The sequence below is a fragment of the Malus sylvestris genome, chromosome 6 (assembly GCF_916048215.2).
Source record: "Malus sylvestris chromosome 6, drMalSylv7.2, whole genome shotgun sequence".
In the NCBI taxonomy this organism is placed as follows: Eukaryota; Viridiplantae; Streptophyta; class Magnoliopsida; order Rosales; family Rosaceae; genus Malus; species Malus sylvestris.
Genome location: NC_062265.1, coordinates 32563057 through 32588786, shown reverse-complemented (window position 1 = coordinate 32588786; position 25730 = coordinate 32563057). Strand labels below are relative to the sequence as shown.

Genomic DNA, 25730 nt, shown 5'->3' with positions numbered 1-25730 from the left:
CTTGTTTTTTCATAAGTGGAGCACGCCTCGTTTTACCTGCGCCTGGTTATCTCATTATGTGTGCGCATAGTCTATCTCGTTTTGCATGCGTTGAGCCCTCCTTGTTTTGCTTGCACAGAGATCGGATCTTTATTCATCCACCGAACATAACTTTAGGAAAATATTTTGCATGAGAGTTAAGGAAAATATAGCAAGACTCACAACTTTTTATGAAAAATTTGAAATTCTCACTGTTGTTGTTATATTGGTGCAGCAATGTTATCATAGCAAATTGAATCCGAAGTTGAAGGTCAATATTTGTAGACCTTGTTACATAACAGAAGAATATCTTTGAGATAGTATCATGCCTACATATAGAACAATTTTTCTGTTCAACTTTCACATTGTGTTATCAATTTATTTAAATTATAACACGTATATTAGTACCGTATTTTAGGTTCATAACATATACATGATGAGGAGTTTTCGAATTCGAATAAAAAGTGACAAACGAATTATTCTAACTCGCCTAATCCACACAACTTACAAAGATAATTTATAGTTGGGATCTTTTGATATGGGTCCAAAGTAACTAAAAATTGGACCTATTTCAAAAGTCAAAAGTCACTAAAAATTGAACATATTTCAAAAATAGGCCTATAAAATTAGACCTATTTCAAATTTTCCGCTTATAGTTAAGGTTCCACACCATCAATTTTGACTTTTGTTTCAAAGTACATATTCAAGAGGACAAAACCTAATGACCCATCTCTTTTTAGGTTTTTTATGTTAAAATATAAAACATACCAAAAAAACTCTTAAATTTGAACAACCAAGAAAAAGGAAATTTCTATATAAAGCAAAAAGTTATATTTTTAATAGTTTAAAGTGTTAAACGAGTATACAAGATGGTTTCAGGGCAAAAAAATGCTATTACCATTTACATCTCATTCGATTTAAAGGGTGTGGATCTTAATGGTTATCCATCCAGGAGGATCCTTGTTGGATCCTCTTTGTAAGGATCATGCGGATCCTTCAATTATAGTCGTTGATCGTATATCAGGCAGTCATAAATTATTGTAATTTTTTTTTTGAAATTGAATATAAACCGTACTTAACAAAAATTGGTCAAACAATCTACAATAAACAAATGTAATTTGAGGATCCTTTTCGTTATCCATATCCAAACAAATTTTCGACAACCTTGCTAAAATAATAAAATAATAAATAAATAGTAAATAAAAATAAAGAAAATGACTGCAGAGATTGAGAAGCAGAAAAACTTCGAAAGCCTCGATTTTTTTCACTCGTTATAGTTTGTTATCTGTTAGCTGTTAGCAGTAGCAGCAAAATAATTGTGGAAATGGCGAGTTTGCCGTCTCCATCGTCTCCGGCGTCGCCATCCCCCTCTGCTTCCAGCTCTGACAACTCCGCCACTCAACCCATCTCTCACTCTCCTCCAAATCCACAGGTTTTTTTTCTCTCTTTCCTCATCTCTCTCTTTATATACATATATCTGTATATATACACACACACATACAGATGTGTATATATATATATATGTAAACAAATGGTTTGTGTAATGATTTCTTATGGGTTTTTTCCATTTCGTATTTTAAATACGTTGAAGGTTGAAGCAGGAGTCAACAATGGAGCTCTCGATGCCGAGGAGAAGAAGCCTGGTATTATTTCTGCATATTTCGAGTGAGTACCTCTTTCCTTTCTTGTCCGATTTTTCGCTTCTTTTGTTTGTTTGAATATGTGAAAATTTCAACTTTACATGTTCATATTCATTGTTGAGGAATGTATTTTGCAATTAACATGCCAGTATTCCCTCTTTTTAGTAATTCTTTTTCCATTTTTTTGGTATTTATTTTGCCCTGTGGATTCAATTTTAGTGATAAAGAAGTAATTTTGCGTATCGGTGTGTATAATTTGTTCTACTGGTTATTTGGCTTAAATTTGTAAGTTTGGTTTTTGGTAGCATTTCTTCACAGACTTCAATTATGCTTGTTTATGTGTTTGTCATTTATATTTTGCTGGGTGTGCGTGAATTCGTTTCCAGGTAAAAGAAAATAAAGAGCGAATTACTTAAACCGGTTTGGTTTATGAAATTTTAGTCCTTTTCCAATTTTTGAATGGTCTTGAGTTTCGAATTGTAATAGATTGTATAGGGACAGCTCAAATCTCTGCAGAGAGAATATAAACCATGTTTTCGTGACAAATAATTGTGACCTAGAGATTGATCGATGAATGGATCCTGTGTGGATCATTTTGACATGATATTCTGTAATGCAATTGATCGATTTTAGTTATTTGTACAGTAGACTTGGTAGTTAGAGTGGTTTCTATGACTTTGAAAATTCAGTTGTGAAACTCGTCTCAGACTCTCTCATCTTCTGCCCTTTAGTATGCTCGCGTGTTTTAATGGTTTCCTGATTGAAACAAAGTATTGCTACGTTCTATTTGTTTGATTTTCATGAGTTACTTCTTCACATTTTCCGAATTTAAATTTCCCGGCCTTACACTAGCTTACACTTCTAAGCTCTAAGCCTTGCTCTCTCCTTAGCATCTGCACGCAAACAAGCGGAAATGGTAGTCTTTATCAACCACAAGTCTCTGTAATTATAACTGTAGTAATGTAGGCAGTCCATAGTGGTTGAAATTTAGCCATCTGAAGTCTCTATCGACGTTATTAACCACTTCATTGTAAGAAGCTACTACGATGCGTATCTTAAATTAGACTGAGGAGGTTCCTTTGTTTGCATAATAATACCCGAACATCCTCTGACCTCCGAAGCATCACATGTAGATGGCATCATTTACCTGTCTTCCCTTTTGTTAAAAATGTAGACTATATGTGAATTCCATCTAGAAGCTCACATGCCCATTACTTGGTGCTTTGTCTTTATTTCTTCTCCCTATAATCGTGAGTTCTTGGCATTGGTTATGGTTTGTGACGGGGTTTTTCATGAGCGCAAATTAGGTCTTTGTGTGATGCAGGAGCATCCGAAAGGCTTACTGATGCCTGGTTGATCTACCATTTATGAGCTCTGTTATCCAAAATGCATGTCACATATGAGTTTTAAGTATTTTTAAGGGCTAGGACTATCACGTATCAGGTTATTTTTATAACCAATGGTTGGGATGCTAGGTCTGTTGTAACCCGGATATGTTATTGTGAGTCCTTTTAATTAGTTTTTAACATAACACCCCATTGTTTTTGGATCACTCTTTCCCTGCCCTAGACTTATAATTTCCATTGTTATAGTTTGCTCCTACCAATGCCTTCTTCATATTCGGCTCTCCTCTTGCTGCAGGCTTAGAGGAAAGTTTTCTGCTGCTGCCGGATATTAGCTACTATTAGCTACTCAGTTATATTCCATGCTTAAAATGACCCTTAACTTCTCTTGCATGTTATATCATGAATTTGAACCAGCGCCTAGCACCTGGATGATAAACTATGACCTTTGTTTGTGTTAGTGACCTCCATAGTGCGAGCCACAGAGAGAAGTTCAAGAAATATGATGCTGACTATAGCCGTTGGTTGACTGCAAAATACTTCTCAAAAACGAACCTATATGGAGGTGTGCAACGTTTTCTTAATTTATGATGCAGAATACATTTTAAGCATCATTCAAAATTTATTTTGCTTCGTTCTTGCAGGCGACATCTTTGATGAGAGTGTGACAATACATGATCAGGTTATAAAGTCAAGCAGGTACAGTATACAGAACCTTGTTGTTCTAACTGAATTTCTTATGCTATTTCCGAAGCTAATCATGTTTCGTTCCTCTATGTCTAGATGGCCTTGCACCCTCTCATATGCAGACCCGGTCCAGTTTCTTGAAGAACAGAACAGCTTTTCAACTTTTACTACTACAGCAGAAACCTCGCCTAGCATCTCAAACGGGAAGCACCTAGTAAAGAAGAGCGGTTGATGATAGGTTTTTTTTTCGATTTTCAGGGCCTATTTGTATCATATTGTATCATAAACAAATGTTCTGATGCACGCTAACAAGTGACTCGAGTACATGGACCCAAAAATTTTGAAAATCTCTAATCGAGTTGTTAAGAAGTTTCTTGTATCTATTGTCAATTTATGCCTTTTGCACCGAAAAGGGTCAGATATCTGCCATCTTATTGATAAGATCGTACGGATGTAACGTAGAGTTGAGAATGAAAATCGATGACATTTACAGAATGATAACATCGTATGTATGCAGATCGCTGACAAATTACATCAGACCTCTTAAACTCATGTATCTTTGACCGTGTTTACTTGTAGAATGATAACATTGTATGCATCAACGCTGCTGAACCCCTGTACTGGATGGAACAAAGCCGAATTCTCCATGGTCGGGATGCAATCATGGCGTGCTTGAATCTTCGGCTGTAAGCTGATTGCCATTTGTGTTAACGGTGACATCTCCCTCAATCCTCAGAGGTGCAATGAGATCGGCAAGGATGATTTGAAGGGAAGAGACTCTCTCTTTCAGCTGAGCATTCTCCTGGAGGATCTGTTGGTTGCCTTCTAACAGTTGGATGAGCTTCTCCGAGAGCTGGCGATTGGTAGAATGGAGCTGATCCACCTGATACTGCAGCTCTTCAATCTGCTTCTTCTTACGCATTCGCGACCTCCTTGCAGACTCCCTGTTGGATATCATTCTCTTGAGCTTTCTTTCGTAGTTCATGTCCCGCTCCCCTGCTTCATCGAAGGCGGCTTCGTTGCCAAGAGATGAGGTGTTTGCTGAGAAATCATGGGTTGGAACATGGATATGAGAGATGTGGAAGAATCGGGTCGGGTAGATCGGCATGGATTCATTTAGCTCCATGAAGAAGAAGAATCTTTGGGTGACTAGGAGGTGCAGAGAGTAAAATTCAAAAGGGTTTGAGCAATTTTTTAGTGAGCTTCTAGCATCTATGTATACACAACATTTCTTTACCTTCACGTAATCAGAAATTAATTGAGATTAAGCTTCTCCTTGTCATATATTTTAAGAAGTTTAACATTTTTTTGTCTTTACACATTCATATCAACATCTGAAGGCAAGACCTGGACCTGGAGATTATGCCGATTTTCGGAAAGGCGTGTGAGATTATGGAAATATTAAGAGTGGATGATCACCTTAATTTGCTCATGTTGATGTCTTAATGTTACATTACTTGCTTCCGACGTCTCGCCGGGAATGTGATTAACAGAGAAATTAGGATTTGCTAAAAATGTAAGGGGAAGGGTGAGTTCACGAAGACAAGTGAACTCATGAAATGGAAAGGTTTATCTTGCAGACCGAAAGGATTTCAAGGTTTGTTCTTAAGTTCTTTTGGTTGCTTCTAGGTTTGATAGTATATTTATAAAGATATATTATATAGTAATATAAGTTAAGGTCACAATTTGGTATCGAACTTACAACAAATATAAATACAAATATAAGTACACATGGTCTATACTATAGACCTTGTACACAAACCTTGAGTGTCGAACCTCAAACCTTGTGAGCCATTGTGTTTTCCTTGTTATAGGTGGGTTAACCTAGTTGGGGCGACATATATATGCTAAAATAGATCCGAACTTGGTATCAAGCTCATATATTTCACCCTTGCATTCTTGTGTGCCGCACTTTCAACTTTTTCTAATCAAGTAAAAATTGAATATCGCTAGACCAACTGATCATGTGCAGGTTGTTTCTAAGATTTATTTATGTCGTATATACCAATAATTTTGATTGAGAAAGCTCATACATAAAGTTTGACTTAATGAATTCCAATTGATTAAATATTGTCTTTTCCATGGTAGTTAAGGATGCAAAGCTTTGCCACTACAAGGCACTATCTACGAAAATAACCCTAATTTGGAAACAAAGGGAATTTTGCGAAAAAACAGTTCTTTCACGATTTTTTGTTCTTTCATTTTTAAGGAACCAGCTAGTGGTTTCGTCACGGCAATTCACGGTTTATCTTTTTGCAGGCTGGGAACACTCATGAGGTAGTTTAATCTTCTCATGACCACCATCATATGATTCACTAGCGTTAAGAATCAAATCCAAAATATGTCATGTAAATTACGGGTCTGGAATTCGTCCCCAACCATTAAGCGTGGTTTCTTTCATGAGTTTATTTATGCACAAATGCGTGAAGTTATTAATAAGAAACAAACAAACGTTTCCGACAGAAACAGAAACAAAACAATGTGCAAATCATGGGCATCACCATCCTCCTTTTGCTAAAATTGTTAGATTTACGAACAATTTTCATAAGATTTGTAGTTGAACACTTAATATAAATTCAAACTTAAACCAATGTATTGACTATCATTAACATCCGCTTAATCTACATAATCACCAACTCGCGTGCTTAAACGCTTTTACTAAAATTGGCAAGCGAGAAGATATAGAAGGGACGTAGAGAAATAAGATTCCGGAAGATAATTGGCTTCTTTCTTAGAAAGTGTCCATTCTTGCTTACAAATTTTTCGTTTTGTGTTTATAATGAGCTATTTTTTGCGTGAGAGATGGAAAACCAAAAGGTTTTTTTAGCCAAAATAATTTATGAGGTTAGTATAACTCCTCACTTTGATCCCTGACATTGAAAATCGATATAAGTGATCCATAAGTTTATCTACTATAAATTATTTTGGTCATTACATTAAAAGTCTACATCCTCATTAAGTGAAGGTGTTTGTTTGACAAATATACCCTTTAAAAGGTGATCACATGATCTTTTACATGACAATTTAATGAGGATATTGAGAGATTTTTCAGGAATGACTAAAATGATGTATGGTGAACAAACTCAGACACCACTTCTATTCATTGTAAGGGGTCAAAGTGAAGAGTTACGCTAATATCATGAACCATTTTAACTAAAAACTCAAAACAAAATAAATAGATAAAATTGGTTTATCCAATAATCTGATTTCTATGCCTGCAATGAAATATTGGATAGATGTCTTCACCACCAACTTTGCTTGGACATTCCTAATATTGTCTTCCTATTGTTTTTTACTTTAATTTTTTTTGTTGATTAATTAATTTTGTTTTATTGTTTGTCTTAATTTTTTTTCTTGATTAATTAATTAATTTTGTTTGATTGTTTGTTTTGCATTTGGTGAACTGCTTGCTCACTTTTAACCTAAATATGCTTAACTTTCAATTAATAAAATGTACTTTTTCTTTTTCCAATCAAAGAAAAGTTAAAAAAAAGAAAAGAACAAGAGGTATCTACTGGATCCAATCAAACTGAGCTTGCTGAGTAGGCGATTCAGACCGTTAAAACTTGATCCAACGGTTACAAACAAGAAGACCCTCTAAAAGTTATCATAATTGTAATCATTGAATCAAATTTCAACGGTCCAGATCACCTGCTCAGCAGGCTCAGCATATATGGATCCTGAGGGGATCCGGTTCGTATCTACCAGCCAAACCATGAACATTGTCCAAGTGTGCTTGCCCCTCTGCACTCAAGTTTAAATCTTCGCTCTAGTAATTTAAATGAATTTAGCGTAAATTATCGCTCGTTTGTATCGTAAAAGAAAAAGAGCACACAACAAGTAAGAATACAAGACCAAAAAAGAGTACCCACCATAATATTATTACATATTTGCTTGACAATCATCCTCCAACAAGAACAAGCATAACAAAAAATGTATAAGCTGATAGAAAAAATTAACATGACAGCCATGAAAAGTAATCTAACCATAAAACTTTTTCTGATACTCCCATCAAAACATAACAAAGCATCATGTACCACAGCAGTATCTACATTTTCGAAAACCTAATGCCGGAGAAAGATCTCAAAAGAGTGCCTGACCATTGTTCGACCCACGAGCAAGCCTTTGGTTCCTTCTACGCTCGTAGGTGGCGTCATCGGAGGGCAATTCATGTCGACAAACAGGACATGTGTTCCTTATGCGTAGCCACGGCACAATGCAGTCACCATGGTACCGATGCGTGCAAGGTAGCTGCTTTGCTTGTTCCCCCGATTTCATCTCATCCTTGCAAACAGCACAGACTGCATTACCCTTTTCCACATCCTCCTGAGTTAAAACTACGGATGGGAGACTTGCAACCACAGCGTTGGCAGCTGGAGGCCTGCCCGTTGTCGCATTCTCGTTCTCAGAGAATTGACCAAACAACATATCATATTCTGCAGTGTGAATATAGTCATCGTCGAGATAAGGCACAACATCTGGATTTATGTCCCAAGTATTGGAATTCAACAAAACCTCCCATTCCAAACTTTCCGAATGCTCATATCTCTCCACATTCACTTCCTCTTCCGGCGCCATCATTGCCGAAACTGAAACTGCCACCGGTCCTGATTCCTCATTGTCGGGAGCAATAAACATACTGAAGACCTCTCTCTCATCAACCCCTCCGTCAACTTCCTCCCACTCGAAATCTTCGTTACTTTCCCTATGGTCCTCCAAAATAAGCGAATCCCAACGCAGCGGGATGCTCGTATCACCATCATTCTCTCCATGGACATGATCCTCCGCGCCATACTCATCCCCGGAATTCAAATCAATCCCAATAACCCCGTTCTCATCGTCCTCCGAATCGGTCCCAACCTCAACCAGCCTCACGCAATTCTCGTAAGCATCATCATCAGCCCTACTTAAATTGGAAGTTTCCTCACCAAATTCAGACCCACAAATCCTCCTCCCCACAAAGAAATCCTCCTCCTCGGGATCATCAATCCCGTCCCCATCCAAACAATGCCCAAAATCCAATCCCGACCCTAACCCTAAACTCAAATCGAGGTCCAAACCCTCCATACCCACACCGCAATTCGACTCAATAACCCCAAAACTACGATCCTCCTCGTCAATATCTTCATAAACCAAAAGGGGACTGCGAGCGGTTACCTGAGACGACTGCTCGACCCGCTGCTGGAACAGATCCATGACGAAATTGACCTGGTTCTCGCGGCGGTTCAGCAAACCGGATGTGTCGGTCCGGTTGGATGCGGAATTGGGCTCCCCCGAGACGGCGTCGTTGCGGATGACGTGGACGGTGGATTGGTACTGGGAGAAGATGTCGCCGTCGGAGTCGTCGGATTCATCTTCGCGGACGGTGACGATGCGGGAAGCGCGGAGGGGGCGATCGGAGGACGGGAAATCGGGATCGGAGAAGTAGAGGTCGAGGTCGAAGTCGCGGCGGGCGCGGTAGGTGAGGTGGGGAGGCTCGTCGTCTGGGTCGCGGAGGTGGAAGAAGGTGACCTCCGCCATCGACATGTCGTTTTGGTTTTCTTTCGTCGTTTCTCTCTGGCTTTTGCGCTTCGATTTTCTGTGGGAGGAAAATTGGGGGTTTTAAAGTTTGTGATCTGCCGACGGTGAAATGACGAGATCGCCCCTCATTTTTTCACCTTTTTTGTTTTCCGGAACGTGAGGGGGTGATGTGTTTGGCTGTTTGTCACTCACTGATTTCGCACATTCAATATTTGGAATTGAAAATTTCCAACTTAATAATTGACTGTAAATTAATCCTTTTGTTTTATGAACGATAGCGTTAGTGGATTTAAATATTTTCTTTTTGTTTTATAAATGATAGCGTTAGTTTATAACTTTATAATAATATGTTAATTCAGTTAATTTCGAATAAGAAAATAAAGGTTAATCGAACAACAAGAAGTGGGATTGAATTCGAAACTCACTCTCGTTGTAGAATACAATAATTTAGAATATTGTGTAAAAAAAAAAGAAAATTTGATAAGAAGTGAGCTCAAATTTCTTCAAATTGAGTAGCATATAACAAGAGTACCTGATAATTTCTTGCACGACCCGTTAACCTGACACGAAAATAACATCTTTCGATTCAACCTGTTAATGAGTTAGGTTGGGTCATTGTTAAGAACCTCTTAACGAGTTGGGTTTATAATTTCATCCATTAATAACCCGATAAGATATTGTTTGTCAGATTTAAACATTAGACATGATAATTTCTTGCAATACCAGTTAACCTGATATGAAATATCACGACCCATTAACGAATTGAGTAGAAACCTATTAAGAACCCGTTAAGATAACGAGGTTACACAAAATCACTTATTAAGATAACAAATACGACACAAAACAGAACGAAACACCATCTGTTTGACATGCCCACACGAGAAATTGTTAACTGTGAAGCTCATCATTTCAAATTTTCCTGAAATATTTGGTGCAATGCATTTAATTAACAATTTGAATCATGTGGTAAACAAGCAATTTTCTTTGGGCATGAACCGGATACTTTAATTAGCTTCTTCTTAGGCCCAATAGCCGAAGTAGTTTATGGTTTATTATTCAAAATAAAATAATAAATTAAAAACTAAAAGCTTTGATTTGTTAACATAATTACATAGCACACCAGCCAGAGAGAAAAAGGTAAGGGAAAAATACAACTTCTGAGACAAAGTTTTCTGGATCGTATTACTTTACTACTAATGCTATTCAAACTCTAAGCTCCTTGTAATTAGGGAATTAAGAGGAACTTAATCTACTTAATTAATTTCTTCATGAATGGATTAGATGCTCGACGGGGTGCTTCTGCCTTCTTCACTTTTTCTTGATCATTTGATACCTCAGACACTTCCCCTACCTTCTTCATCTCTCCTGCATTGTTGCTCACCTCTGTCGTTTTTACCTTCCCAACATCATCATCCGCCGTCGCAGTTTGTTTTTCGTCTGTTTTCTCTGTTCCAACTTTAGTTTCTTGCGTTTTCGCTTTCTTGGTAAACAAGGGAGCAGACAGTTTTGGCGTTGATAATGGAATACCGTTTCCTGACAACTTACTTTGCTCGGTAGAGATCATTTTCTTTCCGGCTGCAATGTCATCCGTGATGAAAGATGCGGTGCAGTTTGAAGAAGGGAAAGTGGTTTCCGCGGTTCTTTTACTCTCGTTGAGCAACCTTTCCTGTTAGAAGACATGAAAGATCATAAGGAACCGCACGGTGGAAGTGGAAACCGGATTGGTTTGCAATATGCAGACTCATGGTTTGGAATTTGAAACCTTACCTCCAGTATGCTGTTGAACCTTTCAGCCAAGTTAGGGAGCTTCAGAACGGTGACAAGTTTAATTGCACCCCTTACTGATTTTTCGAGGGACAGAAGCTTCACGAGTTCAATCGCTCTCACAAGCTTATCTCCTGAAATTGCCCCACGAGCAAGCATTTTAGCACTTAATAATTTTAATCAAGAACCAAGATTATACGATTCGGAGGCCAGATGTTGCAATAAAATGTAAAAGACCCACCGTTGCAGCAGGACGCAATAAGCTTTAAGATGCATCTGTCTTGAGCTGCTTCTGTATTGAAAGCCTCATCGTCAAGTGAAGTGGTGTCCAAACCAGCAGCGCCCACTTCTTCTATTTGCTTTTGAATCTGTAAACATAGTGTAAGTGTCTGAGGCATTCTTCAGCAGCAGGTAGAACAGGCATAAAGCAGGCAGTTCTTTTCTCAAACATGGAAACATAAACACTATGAGGTGAGCAGAGTGAAAGGACAAACCTGTACAAGGTGCATGTTGTTTAGAATAAACTCATTTTAAAGGGCTTCTGCACCTAGATCAGAGGAAGCTAGAGGGAATGAAAAATTTAGCGGAGTGAGGACTGGCTTCGGCATCACCTGAAAAAAGTAGGATGGTCAAGATAATATTAACACAGGAAACATCTGAGAGTAAGGAGGTGGCGAGCAGTCCTTACTTGCGGGTATAAGTCAGGACTTTTGCAAACTATACAAAACAATTTGCTTGCATTCAACCCAACCACCCAATAGTTTTCGTTTGACTTCTTCTCTTTGCTAGCACTGCATAATAGATTATTTGTTATAGATTCTTGTTTAGAGAAGCAATCTGTATATATTCTTTAGCAGAAGAATCTTGAACCTGAAGAGTGGGAGCCAACTGCCACCATATTGGCTTGTAAAAACTCTCATCGCTCCCTATGGAAAGGATAAAGAAAACAACTCATATCCAATCTCAAAAGTGGTTTCTCAGTCATAGTAATCGAATAACTTGAAAATAGAGTGAACTTACCTTGGAATCATAGGAGCTTAATTGCCCTTCTTCACTAAATCCAAACCATGTTAAATGTGAACCAGGAGTCAATGGCAGCCGTCCTCTAAGAGGCTCGCTCCCCTTAGTTATGTTGAGTACTCTAAATTCAAGCATCTGCATGTTTCAGAAGAAGAAAAAAACAATTTTATATCACCAATGAAAATGGTTTGAGATAACGAGTGCAAACCATCAGCCAGAAGGAGTGGAGGATAATTGATCAAATTTATTTAAAAACTTATGCACTTCTGGACTTATAAATCTACATATCTCAAATCAAAAGGGTGAAATTCTGTAAGAAAAGCCCTAACATATCAGTGTACAAATATAATATTGATAATAACTTGAAAATCAGACCTGCTCATTTGAAGGGAGACAATCAGAAGCATGAGTGACAATCGCAAGCTCATCCTTGAAGCCTGATGCAGTCACGACAGGTCCATCAAGGGAGAGAACATGTTTCTGCAATGAAATGAATTCAGAAAAACAGAAATCTCCGGAAACTAAGCTCACTACCGTCAACAATTTAGAGTAACTTAAAATCAAAAGTGCGATGCATTAACTAATTTACATAGTTAACCTCAATCACACCAACAAGTTCCTGGCCGTTTTACACTAAATATATGCTAAAGCAGTTCCTAGTGTACAATGTATTAAATTTGTAGAGAGATCACTGCTAAAGAGACAGCTATAAATAACTTAACAATCCCACTCCCCAAGAATAACTTAATTAACCTACAAGAGAAATATGATTTGAAGTATATCAGCATACCTGCAAACCACTGTCAGTGAAAATGCGAAGGAAGTTAAGACTCGTAATTGCTGCCACCCAAGCTGTACCAAGTGCCACAACCTTCACTTCTTCCCCTTCCAATCGCATAGACCACTGGATTTGCATAACACATCAAAGTCAGCATATACAAAAGTTCTCATATTCATCATGTGTAGGCAGTTAAATAATTCAAAGTGTGCGTGTATAACTTACCACACTATAACTTACCACACCAGAATACAGCATGAATACATAATTTTAAAAGGGAATAATCTAACCTCACTATTATTCGCCCAGCTACTGAATGGGCGATACATGAGAGTACTCATGTGCTTTTCGCCCTTGCACGGATTTGCAAAAACGCTTCCATTCTCATTAAGTGAAGCCATTGTAAAACCAAAATGATCATTCATTGATGGAACTCTTGGGCCTCGACTTGTATCATGAAAATCTATCTGCATCGCACACACTTAAATGTAAGTACAATGTAAAGGCACTCCTGGCTGACAAAAGCAACACTTACGAGTGAGAGTTTGGTGACTTATGCCATAGGTTACCTCAATATGGGAGAACCCATCATGTTCAATTGTAGTTATGGAGCCAAGCATGTTATAGCACAGAAAGCGCCTTTTTCCGGGCTGCAAAGGAGTAGCACCAGGCTGGAATGACACCTGCATTTTCGATCTAATTGATGTCATTTTGCTGCTTACTCCCTCATTCTCATTATCAGCATTTTCACTGTGTTTACGCCGTGCTTTTTTACGGGACTCCAACTCAACATTTGGTATCAACCTAAAGCCATCAAAACCATCCTCTTCCAAATCATTCTCATATGCAGTGTGCTTGTGCGGCCTCTTCCTGCTAGGTGGCTTGGATTCCCCAATACTATCTTCACCAACATCACTTAAACTACCAGAAGTGCTAAGCTCCTGACCCTCTTCTTCGTCAAACAAAAGTAGCCCATTGCTGTTCTTAGACTGTAGATTGGGAACATCTTCAGTGGGAGACTTCATTGATGAAGGAGTCACCGAATCCCACACACCATACTTGCCCATACAATCAATAACAGCCAGCGCATTGCCAATCGGCTTCCACGCCAAGCAACATATTCTCTCATCAAAGTTCTGCCTGTCAATGTCCTGCTTCCGATCAACATCCCAGATGAGAACCTGCTTATCCAAACCAGAAGTAGCCATGTATTTTCCATTTGGCGACCAAGCCAAGGAACAAATAGGCTGCGTGTGATCACCTCTCAACGAAAATAGCTTTTCAGCTGTGTCTCTATCATAAACCACCACATCATTTCTCAACCCTGGCACGGCTAACTTGTCACCATCAGGACTCCAGCTAAGTACATTCATGATGGAGTGATCAAAACCCGAGTTAGGAGCTACCCCTTTAAGGGTATGCAATGTAGTCCCAGATGAAAGTTCCCAGTATATAACAGTCCCAGTGGAATCAATAGAGGCCAAGTATTCGCTGAGGGGATCAAAACCCAAGCCGGTCACAGGTCCTTTGTGTCCTTTGAGAACTCTTGAAATTGAACCATCAACTGTGTTAATAAGCTTAACGCCTTCATCATCACCAGCAGCTGCCAATAGCGTGCCGGATTTGTTAAACGCCAGGGCGCGTATTGGCAGGGTGAATCGGGTTATATTAGTCTGAAATTCTCCACCTAACAAAGTTTAATTATAAAATTAATCACAAATTAACATCTGAGAGCAATAACACAGAGAAATTAACAATAACCCCTTTTAATTCCAGCAATTTCATATATCAAATTGAAACTACCAAAGTTATTTTTGCTAATTGATCAAATTCAAACAAAAAAAATCCAACAAATCGAAAAAACCAATTTCTACAAAACCCCCAAAATCTAAAAATCAAGAGAAATGGAAGGGAGAAAATGACCTGGAAACTTGTAGAGCTTGACGGAGTGGTCAACGGAGCCGGAGGCGAGGCAGGTGGAGTTGGGGCTGAGAGCGAGAGCCGTGACACCGTCGCGGTGGTGGCGGAGGAGCTTCGGAGGGCTGGACAGCAGAAGAGAGTCGTGGATAGCGATTGTGGGGTCGGAGGAGGAGCCCGTCACCACGTGGTAGGCTTTCTGGTCCCACAATACCGAGCAGTACGACGGCCCGCCGCCGCTGCTCGTGGCCTTGTGGGCCTCTCGGAGCTTCAACGTTCGGATCTTCATGGCTCTGCGTGCGGACCGACGGAAACTCGGATTCGGATTTCGATGGATTTTCCGGATCTGTTTGTTGTTTGATTTTTATTTTTTCTTAAAGAGATTTTTAATTTTGCGTGAGAAACTAATTGAGAGGAAAAGGCAGTGTGGGTTTTAGCGGGAAATGGGGGTTTAGGTTTGGCGGGTAAGATTCAATATTTTTGCTGCTTTTGGGCTTTTGATTAGAGCAAGTCCATCCCTAAAGACTTTGCTTTAGTATTTATTCACTTAAATGAACAGTACTAAACTCCAATGAACACTAATAGGCCAAAACATCTTCATTCCTAACAAAAAATAGTCTAGTCAATTTTACAAAAAATACTAAACCCTTATTATAAAATAATAAAAATAATAAGTTTATTAAAAAAAAACAAAAGGAAAAGTCAGGAACCTCCACGATTCCACTAGAACTCTCTATACTCTCCCTCTACATCCCCAAACGCCAAATGCCACTCCCGACGCCAACTCGCTTCAACCTCCATATGTATCTCTCTTTCTCTGTTAGGTGGAGCTCTACAAAAGCCCACCACCATGTGTAATGATAATTCCACCGGATTCCAACTTTCCTTCCGGTTCACAATCCCCAATCTTTATTCCTCCACAATATTCCAACAATTTGGCCTCTCAAATTCCCTATCAATCCAACCCCACTAACCCAATTTGATATTTTCCTCAATCGGTGGTTTCATTGGCAGTAGCCGCCGCAGATCCTGCCTATCACCTTCCCGGCACCGACCCGTATGACAATTCGGGCTGGTACCCGTGGACCCGTGTTGGATTCCGAGGTCAGACGCATTTTGGTGAAGGCCTTGGAACCTCCCTTTGTCCCATAATCAACCTCAACCCCGAGGAGATATGTGACATGTTGATCGTGTGGGAGGTTGATGGTCTAGCTGACGTTAGATGGCCCGGCATGTAGGTCTGTCGATTTTAGGCCGGTCCCTTGCCTGGCTTGGGCTGGGTGCCGGTCAAAATGCTTGGCTGGAGTGGATAGCCTAGGTGCCGGGCTGGTTTTTTGGCTGGATGCTGGCCTATCAGTTCCTCAGTGGAACTGCTCTTATGGGCTTTAGAAAATATCTCAGTTCGATATCACTTAGGCGGATGTTTTGGCTTCAAAATTTTCTTCTCCCTAATATATTTGACTTATTAAAAGTAAATGTTAGTATATTTTCTGATTACAATTCGATACATGTGCATAATTTTTTTTTTTTTATTGACTAATTTTGCGTATGTATCGAATTGATTTGCATAAATTAAAAAAGGAAAGAAGCTTTTTATTCTTTACGTAATTTCAAACACAACATGCTATAAAAATAAGTATCGCAAACATAACTGGATTGCAACCTTTTAAATTAGAGAAATTCTAGTGTTCGGCTTCCAGACCACCAATTTAATTTCCATGGCCCACCACCCTATGTTGAGGCTCATCACTACGGAATACGATCCTCTCCGGATTCTCTTTGTGGAATCCAGATGATCAATCAATTATGTTCGTTTATCTTATATCGTGCGATCAGTTTTTGTTTGATCCTATTTATATTCAATTTAAAATTTAAACTTATTTCTAATCAGAAAATATACGATAAACGAACACGATTAATTAATCCTCATATCCCCACAAGAGGATCCGGAGCGGATCCTTGTCCCATCACTACCTCATCTTTTGACTCCACCCGACCCCTCTCTCTTTGGTCTTAGCTCTCTCTGTCGGTAGGAACATAATCTGCATAAAATAATTTGGTTATGCTTCCTATTGGGGCATTTCGTACGAGTTACTGAGATACATTAGACTCTAAATAATGATGCATAATATATATAATTGTGTTCGTTGAAAGATGATACATATGTAGGGCCTGGTAACATGTGACCATGATTATAAAGTTTAGCAAGTAAAACACGCTGCTTGAATGTGGAAAAAATAAGCTATGTATTAAAGACAAGAGTGACATGATTTTCCTAACTAAAGAACTCATGCATCACAGTCACAGAGTTTGTATTTCGTCGTTCCTTTATGTTATTTTCCTTTAAAAAAAAAAAAAACTAGTTAGTGGTTTTGTCATGACATTCTAATTTTTCAAATACTGAGAAGACTCATATAGACATTTTAACCTTTTTCTAACCATCATCGTGTGATTCAATAACGTCAGAAATCAAACCCAGAACAAGCTGTGTGGAATATTGGTCTGAAATTCCGTTTCCAACCACTAAGCTACCCCATGATGATTAATTTTTTCTATGTTCACACAATCGTTTAAGAAAAAAGAGAACATAAATACATTCAGTAATAAGTAATTTGATGAATGAATTGTTGCATTAACTGATTCACCGACTGTTACATATCTCAAATTTCTAAATCCATGGAAATATAAAATGTTTTCACGCCCATGCAGCATGGTGTTTGAAGTTTGAACCCATTTTTTCACCGTTGATGGCTCTACTTTCGGGGTGGGGAACTTTATAAAATCAGTCAAATCACACATGCGGACTTGCTCAAGCAGCCTTCTGAGAAAATCTAATAACCCAATTAAACTATACATATATATTACATAAAGTTTCCTCTTTTCAGGATTTAGACTTCATCCGGACTCAAATTGTGAGATCTTAGAAATTTTCACATCCTAGTCGTTCATTGTGCATCATGCAATTAGAAATTATTTTAAAATTTTTATTTAAAATAAACACAAATAATATCTAATAAAAACTAACCACACGATGTACGAAGAACGATTAAGATACGAGGATCTAGAGATAATGCTCATCCCTCTCTTCACACTTCAAAATGTACCAAACCAACAAGTCTGCAACTTGGTCAAATGAGAAGCATGTGCTTCCATCTCAAACTCTACCTTAATTTTCACCATATGCATGTTAATTTAATTTAGGAGTAATTAGGTTTTCATCCTTATTTTTACTACTCTATTGATTAAAACCTTATTACTTTTCAATTTTTGATCAAGGTCCTTTGTATTAATAATATCATTAATTATTTCAATAATAAAATATTTTTTATTTATAAATATATTCATTTAATATTAAAAATGTTACAATTAGTATATTTATATTTATGGCTAAATTTTTTATCATATATTTTTATTTTTAGTTTGTACCCATTTTTAATTTGCAACCCTTTTTTAATTTGTACCAATTTTCCTTTCAATTTTAATTTGTACCCATATATTAATTTCTTTTTGTGCCCATATTTTTTAAAGTTTTATTTGTATTGTACCCATATTTTTTTATTTATTTGTACCCATTTTTATTTTTGCTAAATGTACCCATTTTGAAGAATGTACCCATGTTTTGATACAATAATTTTTTGGTTATTTTTTATGAATGTACCCATGTTTACACACACACACACACAATAGTATATTTATATTTTAATATTTTTAATCCCACAAATTATGTTTTTTATTTAAAATCTCATTAATATAAACAACTATAAATTTTAATTTTTAATTTAAAAAATATAGTAACGTACATAGAAATAAATTATCAATTAATTTTAGGGACTTGAATCAAAAATTGAAAACCAACAAAGTTTCAGTCAAAGATTGTTCATAACTAGGGACCGCATCCAAAGTCTCCCTTTAATTTACCCCACCAGGACAAAATGACATATGGGGAGGAGGGTCTAGAACTAATTAAAATTACTATAAAGTTGGAAACCCTAGGTTTAATTTGTATGCGGCCAACGTTGGCCACGAAAAGAAACCTCCTCGTTGCATGCATGGCGGCAGACAGATCTATCCTTTTTCCCAGGTAACTCTACCTCTGTCAAAAACTCCGTAATCATATTTTATTACGACACATGGAGAAAAGAAAGGCAAAGTGTTGACTGGTAGTAGCCGTAGCTTTGCTGCTTTGACGGTTTGACCTTGGTTTGGACATCTTTTTATATCGACCTTCTTCCCTTTCACTAGGGTTCTTCTAGCTGTTCAAGTTTAATAGGAACTAAAAAATGGCGTCTTTAAAGCTAATTACCTTTGTACGTGTCTTCATTTTTCTACATCTAATACAATATATAGCTATGAGCAAAGTAGTGCTGGCTGTTGATGAAACTGGTCGTTTAGTGGTGCTAAGAAGCAGCCTGGTCGATGTTGAAAAGGTACACTAGCTTCTTGTTTATTTTCTGTCATTTGATTATCTTTGATTATCAATTCAAAAGCCAAAAATAACCATTAATATGCACAGGGAGAAGAGGAAGTGAAATGCATCACTCTAAGCATAGTGTGTGTCCTACAAATTCAACATCTTTACAGTTCTAAGAAAAACTACTACGTTTTCAGGAAATTTACGACGGCGTTCCTACTGCTGTGAAAGAAGTTGAAGGTTCAAGAATTCTGGGGAGGAAAATGGTGCCAGAAAGGAATCTGGGAATGGTAAGAGAGGAAGTGTTGAAAAGTAATGGAGAACGTAGATTGAGAAGTACAAGTAGTCGTGGTCATGTGAAGGTTAAAATAGCTGGTTTTATACCTTTCAATGCTGACTACCACGTCCCAAAACCTCATCCGCCTAAGAATAACTAAGTAAGGATCGAAGAGATAGAGAGCACTGGCCGGTGGAGTCGCCGGCGGCGGCTTGAATTTAGTTTTAGGGCACAAAGTTTTGTTATACTCTTCATTGTTTCTTGTTTTAGCTAGGTTTTCCACAGAGCTACTATTTTGTATGTGATTTTGGTTTTTTTTTCTTTTTTCTTTTTCAAGGCTACAGTTTCCTGTTATGTAAGCATTTTTTGACAGAGAGACAAGTTTGGAATATATCATGCTTGTATGCATGGATTTTCGCAATAGGTTTATATCAATGTTCGAGTTTCACAAGCCATCCAAATCAAGTTCTTTAATTTGTCTCAGTTAGTGAAGAACGTACTTGTACTTGAGATCTCAGATTCGAATCTCTTTATCCTTCGATTCGTATATAAAATAAAAACAAATCTAAAGAATTCTTTCTTCTCATTTGTTATTTTATCACATAGTTAACTATTATTTACTACATTTGGCTGGCTGATATATGAATGAATCGAGTAATATAAATAAGGCTGCAACCTAAAACAAGGACTTAAATACAAAGAGGAACGACAAAAGTACTCTGTTTCGGCGTAGGGGGAAAATAATTAACTATATAAATGTAATCAAAATAATCTCCACTCACCAGCAGTATTATCTAACCAAAAAAATTGCAGAGGTTTTTTTCTTGAGATTGACTTAACTTTTTACTTTGATTCTTGACAATAAGAAGTTTGTCCATAATAAATTATTTTGGTCATTTCGTGAAAAATATGTCAATATCCTCGTTAAGTCACTTAAATCATCCACGTGACCACCTTTGTAAAGGTATTTTTATTAAACCGACCCCTCTAATTAACAACGAGATTGACATATTTTTTACGGAAGAACCAACATTACGATGGACAAACTCAAAGATAAATTTTATTGAATTTTCATTATTAGTGACCAAAGTAAAATGTAAATTACTAATTTCAAAATCAACTTGTGACTAATAAAAAATATTTTAATGTCATGGTTATATATGTCTTTCGTTTGTGGCAGATAGATATAAGAATGTGTGACATCAAGCGTTTACTTTGTTTGAAATGATTATGAATTTTTTGAGAAGTTTGTCTTTTAATAAGTTTGATTATGTGGGATATGGGCAAACTTCGATTTTTATTTTTATTTAAAAAAACAATATTATATCAATAAGAGAAGATATATGTTTAGCCTCACAATAGGCTAATAATAATATGATTCAAATTTACATTTGTAACAATCGAATCTAAAATTTATCACTTACAAGTAAAAAAGAATATCACTAGACCATAGTACTAAGTGACAAACAAACTTATAAATTAAAAGACAAACTTATTAAGCTTTTGAGAGGTTTGTCTTTTAATAAGTTTTTTAATGTCCCGTTAAAAAACTTAATAAGATATGTTCCATTACGTAAACGTGATAATTCTTTGAGAAAGGGTGGGGAACAATCAAATCATTTTTGTTGATGCACAAAATTAGTGAGGACTTTGGTACAACAGAAAGTGTTAAGTTTGTGACATTCGCTAGATTGCTCTGGTCACTAGTATGGATAATTATGTAAATAGATAGGAACAGGGAAGCAAACACAAGATGTACGTGGTTCACCCATATTGGCTACGTCCACGGAGTGGAGGAGTTCTCATTAATTGTAAAGGGTTTACACAAGTACATAGGTTCAAGCTATCATTTAGTGAGTACTAGTGAATGATTTAGTACAAATGACAATAAAAAATATTGTGAGAGAATGATCTCTATTTATAGAAGAGAGTTTCTAGTTTCATTCTAACATTGACACGTATCGCGCTGTGATTGGCCTTCTGATTGGAAGGAAACTCTTCTGGGTCCTTGATGGTATAACGTTGACCGGTGCTCAGTAGTTTCGGGATTGGTCAAGTATGGTACAAACAGTGCTCCCCTAAGTTCCCAAGTGAGGGAAGCTCCTCGGTTGGGGACTTGCAAGATCCAAGCCATTGAGTAATCACAAAACTTCTAAGTACCGAAGTGTGGTATCATTTTCACTTGCCTTATCTGTCTCATATGTAGATGTGGCATCTTCTCTGGAAGTACTTTTCCTCAATCCAGGGGTGGTATCTTTAACCGATGAAGATGCACAAGGTAATGTATCAATTTCACTTGAAGCTTACTTGTAGTTTCGGGCTTGGTCAAGTGCGATACAAACCCTATAGTAGGAGTCCCCCAAGTCGTCAAGCTAGGAGATTTGCCGAAAGAGGTAACAGATAAGGTAAGCAATCAGACTTCCAAGGAAGCAACCTGGATCGGAGGTTCGACTTCGGCTTCCGGTTGATTGTTCTCATTCTCATTGTGTCGTAAATAGCAACAAGGATAAGGAGAAGCAAATGGATAAGAGATGATATGAGATACTTTTTCTTTTGAATAAGTAACTTTCCATAGGCTTATTCTTGAATTAGGTTGGAGGGTTTTCTGGTTTCCTCCATAGTATAAGGTCAACTCAAGAATTTGAGGGTCAAAACAAGTCCATCAAATCTAAAGTACGTTCGACCCTGATGATATGAGATACTTTTGCTGTTGACAAAGTATTGGATGTATCAACATGTGTTCTGTTACTCTTGTTTCCACATGTTTCCTTGTATCCTTCTCACTTGCCCTATATGTTCCTCAGGCAGATGTGGTATCTTCTCTGGAAGCATAAGATGTTGAAGATGAGTACTCGAGAGCAATGCCAGGTAAGTAATCAGGTAAGGGGTTCCAGGCAGTCAGTTCCTGACTGGAAGCTTGATTCCAAGTGTTGACTGATTGCTCTTTTTCTCCTTGTCTTGCAGGTAAGAACAAGGCCAAAGAAAAAGACAGGGAAAAAGCATGATATGGGATACTCTTGCTTTTAACCCTGATGATATGAAATACTCTTGCGCTGGTGTTGCTTGTTTGCATAGGTATTATCGGGTGGAAAAGAAGCTGAGTATTTCGAAAGACTCTATTGAGAGTGCCCTCTCGGATGTGAAGAAAAGTTGAGCATTTTTTTTTATTTGCAGGTCTGCCTGGCTGTGGAGGATAGAGGTCGACATATATAGGAGTCTCCCTAACAACAAGTAGTAGTGTTATTCCTTTACCATTCTTGATCATAGCAATGTAGTGGGAGCTACAAGCTTTACGTGTTTTAACTTTGTCAGAGTACTTTGAAAAAGTGGTCTGTGGTATCTGGAAAGTTGATGTTGCGTGTGAAGATTGCAGACAAGTTTTATCCAAAGAAATCTGGCTCTCGAAGTTCGAAGAGCGGTGCCTCTTCGGTTTTCGAACAAGCAATCTTGTCGGGGATATGGCTCTCGAGATTCAGAGAACAGTGCCTCTTCGATTTTTGTGCACGTAATCATGTTGGGAGTCTGGCTCTCGAGATTCGGAGAGCGGTGCCTCTTTGATTTTTGAGCAAGCAATCTTGTTGGGAGTGTTTTCTCGAATGTGAGTAAATGTTAGGTATTTTTGCCAGTCTGCCTTGCCACGGAGCATGGAGGTTGACACACATTGAGACTTTCTAGTTATCAAGCAGTGGTGTTGTTCCTTTACCTTTGTGGGTAATAGTAGGGTAGCTGGACCTTCAAAATTTATGTGTCTAAACTTTGTCAGAATTCTTTGGCAAAGTTATATGTGGTACCCAAGGAGCTGATGTTGCATGTGGAAAGTGGTGCCTCTTCGGAATTCGGAGAGTGATGCCTCTTCAATTTTTGAACCAACGACCTTGTTTCCCTTTCTTTTATAAGGGCACCAATTGTGTGCAAGAAGTACATTCAGAGAGTTATTGCTTGTGGGAATTTTCCCCTTACTTCACAGATTTACCTTACTTCACAGATTTATTGCACCTCATTTCTCCTTCATCATTTCTGATAATGTCTGGCCCATTCAACCGTCGTTTTGACTTGAACTTTGGTGAAGAGGCAGCCATGCCTTCTCAAGACAACATATGGCACCCATCCTTCTTATCCCTTACTGGTCATCTTACCATTGAGGACTATGTGATGAAAAATGATATGACCGATGTGGTGGTGGCTATGAACCTTCTCATTCTTAAAGATAACAGACTACTTTCCAAACGGTCTGATGAGTTGGCTGTTAAGGATTCTCTGGCTCTCAGTGTTTAGTGTGCAAGTTCTGTGTCTAATATGGCCCAACGCCTATTTGCTCGAACCCGCCAAGTTGAATCATTGGTGGCTGAAGTGATAAGTTTCAAACAGGAGATCAGATGGCTCAAGCATGAGAATAAACAGTTGCACAGGCTTAAATCTCCTATTTTACTTGCAAGAATCACAAGGTTATTGTAGTATAAACGGATCTCACAAGGTCGTCTCCACAGAGATTATTAAATAATTCGGATTAATCAGATTCCATTTAATTATTGTAAAGTAGAAATTGAAGTGATTGATTTTATAACCTAATTAAAATAAAAACGAATTTAATGAATTAAAATAAACAATCTGCAATATTAGGACTAGAGAGAAGAAAACAGTTTTGAGAAAATCAAATTAAGAAAGCACTAGGGTTCCACCATCACCTAGCAATCCTATGAATTTTTACCCATTACTTATGATCTATACATGCTACTTTGAAGGTTAGATTTTCCTAATTCATATTCTACTTGGAACCTCCAACATAGAACGTATATCTAACATGCAACCCGTCCGGACGTTCGGATCAAATCTGAACATGAAAGACTCATTATGCTTTATGAAAATCCTTTGAAAAACCATGCAATCCTTAAGACGTGATATTCATCCTAAGAGAAATTACAATTATTAATCACAAGAAGCCAGCGTCAATTTCAGGGAACATTCCAACCAAAATTGCATCAAATTACTTTTCTAAAAATCCTAATGGTGATCAGGCATTAAAACAATTAGATAGTTTTTATCCCGGTGATTAACAATTCAAAGTACGCATGCAATCAATCATAAGAAATTAAATAAAAATCACATATTCATGCTAAGGCTCAAGGTTTCGCCCTAGCAAAAGAAATTAGTTCCGCATATTCATAATTGAAATCATAGAAAATATTATTAAGAAAATGATTGAAAACACCTTCAAGTAGAAAATTTTCAAAACCCTAGCACTTCTCTCTGTCTCCAATATTGCATAAAAGAAAGCGTTATTAAAAACTGTAGACGGCCAAGCAATATATTTGCTAAGCCACCACCAAACCCTAGCAAACTAAAATTAATAAAAACCCTAAATAAAAATAGTAAAATTCGTCTAAAATCTGAACAGCCACGTTTTGGCCCATAAGTTGCTCCAAAACTGGCCCAATATAGCTGGATTTGATGTTTGGAATATTCTGAACACTTTTCCAAAATGCCACAAACCCATCCGAGGTCATCTTGGGCTCCAAAAACGTCATTTAAGCCCAAAAACGTCATTTTCCAACATTGCGCACTGCTTCTTTATTTCATCTCCAGAAAATAACCGCTTGGTGAAAAAAACCCAAATTTTGATACGATCAAGCTAAGTGACTCACGAACGTCCTCCAATTGGAATTACTCCAAAATTCGTCCATTTGGTCCTGTTTTGATCCAGAGGAAGTCGAAAGTCCTATATTGAAAATACAATTCAAAGTATAAAAATTCTTCCAATATATTAACCAAAATATACTAAGATTAGGGTAAAATATATAATATAAAATCTACTCATCAGTGGTGGCTATGAACCTTCTCATTCTTAAAGATAACAGACTACTTTCCAAACGGTCTGATGAGTTGGCTGTTAAGGATTCTCTGGCTCTCAGTGTTTAGTGTGCAAGTTCTGTGTCTAATATGGCCCAACGCCTATTTGCTCGAACCCGCCAAGTTGAATCATTGGCAGCTGAAGTGATAAGTTTCAAACAGGAGATCAGATGGCTCAAGCATGAGAATAAACAGTTGCACAGGCTTGCACATGACTATGCTACAAACATGAAGAGGAAACTCAACCAGTTACAAGAATCTGATGGTCATATTTTACTTTATCATCAGAGGTTTGTGGGTTTGTTCCAAATGCATTTATTGCCTTCGTCTTTTGGGGCTGTACCGTGTAATGAAGCTCCAAATGATCAACCTTCGGTGCTTCTTCCTTCTGAGGTTCTGCCTAGTACTGAGGCTCCGAATAATCACCCTTTGGTGCCTTCTCTTTCTGGGGCTATGCCGACTGCTGAAACTTCTCCTGAGCAACCTTTGTGAAGGCTCCCTCTTGTTT

General features: G+C 37.7%; 5 protein-coding genes across 5 annotated transcripts; 2 read left to right on the top strand and 3 right to left on the bottom strand.

The window, feature by feature from the left end:
• The first annotated feature begins 1246 nt into the window (after positions 1-1246).
• Positions 1247-4067, top strand: LOC126627171 (uncharacterized). The gene is made up of 5 exons (XM_050296600.1): positions 1247-1450; positions 1610-1683; positions 3463-3566; positions 3646-3700; positions 3785-4067. Exons 1-5 carry the CDS (start codon positions 1343-1345, stop codon positions 3918-3920), a joined length of 477 nt encoding a protein of 158 aa, XP_050152557.1. The 5' UTR covers positions 1247-1342; the 3' UTR covers positions 3921-4067.
• Positions 4068-4141: 74 nt separating this feature from the next.
• LOC126627173 (basic leucine zipper 43-like) lies at positions 4142-4956 on the bottom strand. Its single transcript, XM_050296603.1, has one exon. The coding sequence runs from the start codon at positions 4812-4814 to the stop codon at positions 4350-4352; it is 465 nt and encodes a 154-aa protein (XP_050152560.1). The 5' UTR covers positions 4815-4956; the 3' UTR covers positions 4142-4349.
• A 2579-nt stretch (positions 4957-7535) lies between these two features.
• On the bottom strand, positions 7536-9283 carry LOC126627166 (uncharacterized). The gene has a single exon (XM_050296595.1). The coding sequence runs from the start codon at positions 9212-9214 to the stop codon at positions 7772-7774; it is 1443 nt and encodes a 480-aa protein (XP_050152552.1). The 5' UTR covers positions 9215-9283; the 3' UTR covers positions 7536-7771.
• A 966-nt stretch (positions 9284-10249) lies between these two features.
• Positions 10250-15190, bottom strand: LOC126624999 (protein ENHANCER OF LHP1 1-like). The gene is made up of 12 exons (XM_050294070.1): positions 14694-15190; positions 13340-14457; positions 13061-13237; positions 12783-12896; positions 12368-12472; positions 11993-12127; positions 11843-11898; positions 11661-11763; positions 11467-11583; positions 11214-11340; positions 10976-11106; positions 10250-10874 (listed from the first exon to the last, which is right to left on the bottom strand). The coding sequence occupies exons 1-9, from the start codon at positions 14974-14976 to the stop codon at positions 11503-11505; spliced, it is 2172 nt and encodes a 723-aa protein (XP_050150027.1). The 5' UTR covers positions 14977-15190; the 3' UTR covers positions 10250-10874; positions 10976-11106; positions 11214-11340; positions 11467-11502.
• A 3769-nt stretch (positions 15191-18959) lies between these two features.
• LOC126625364 (uncharacterized) lies at positions 18960-19706 on the top strand. Its single transcript, XM_050294464.1, has 2 exons — positions 18960-19114; positions 19296-19706. The coding sequence occupies exons 1-2, from the start codon at positions 18968-18970 to the stop codon at positions 19533-19535; spliced, it is 387 nt and encodes a 128-aa protein (XP_050150421.1). The 5' UTR covers positions 18960-18967; the 3' UTR covers positions 19536-19706.
• The last annotated feature ends 6024 nt before the right edge of the window (positions 19707-25730 follow it).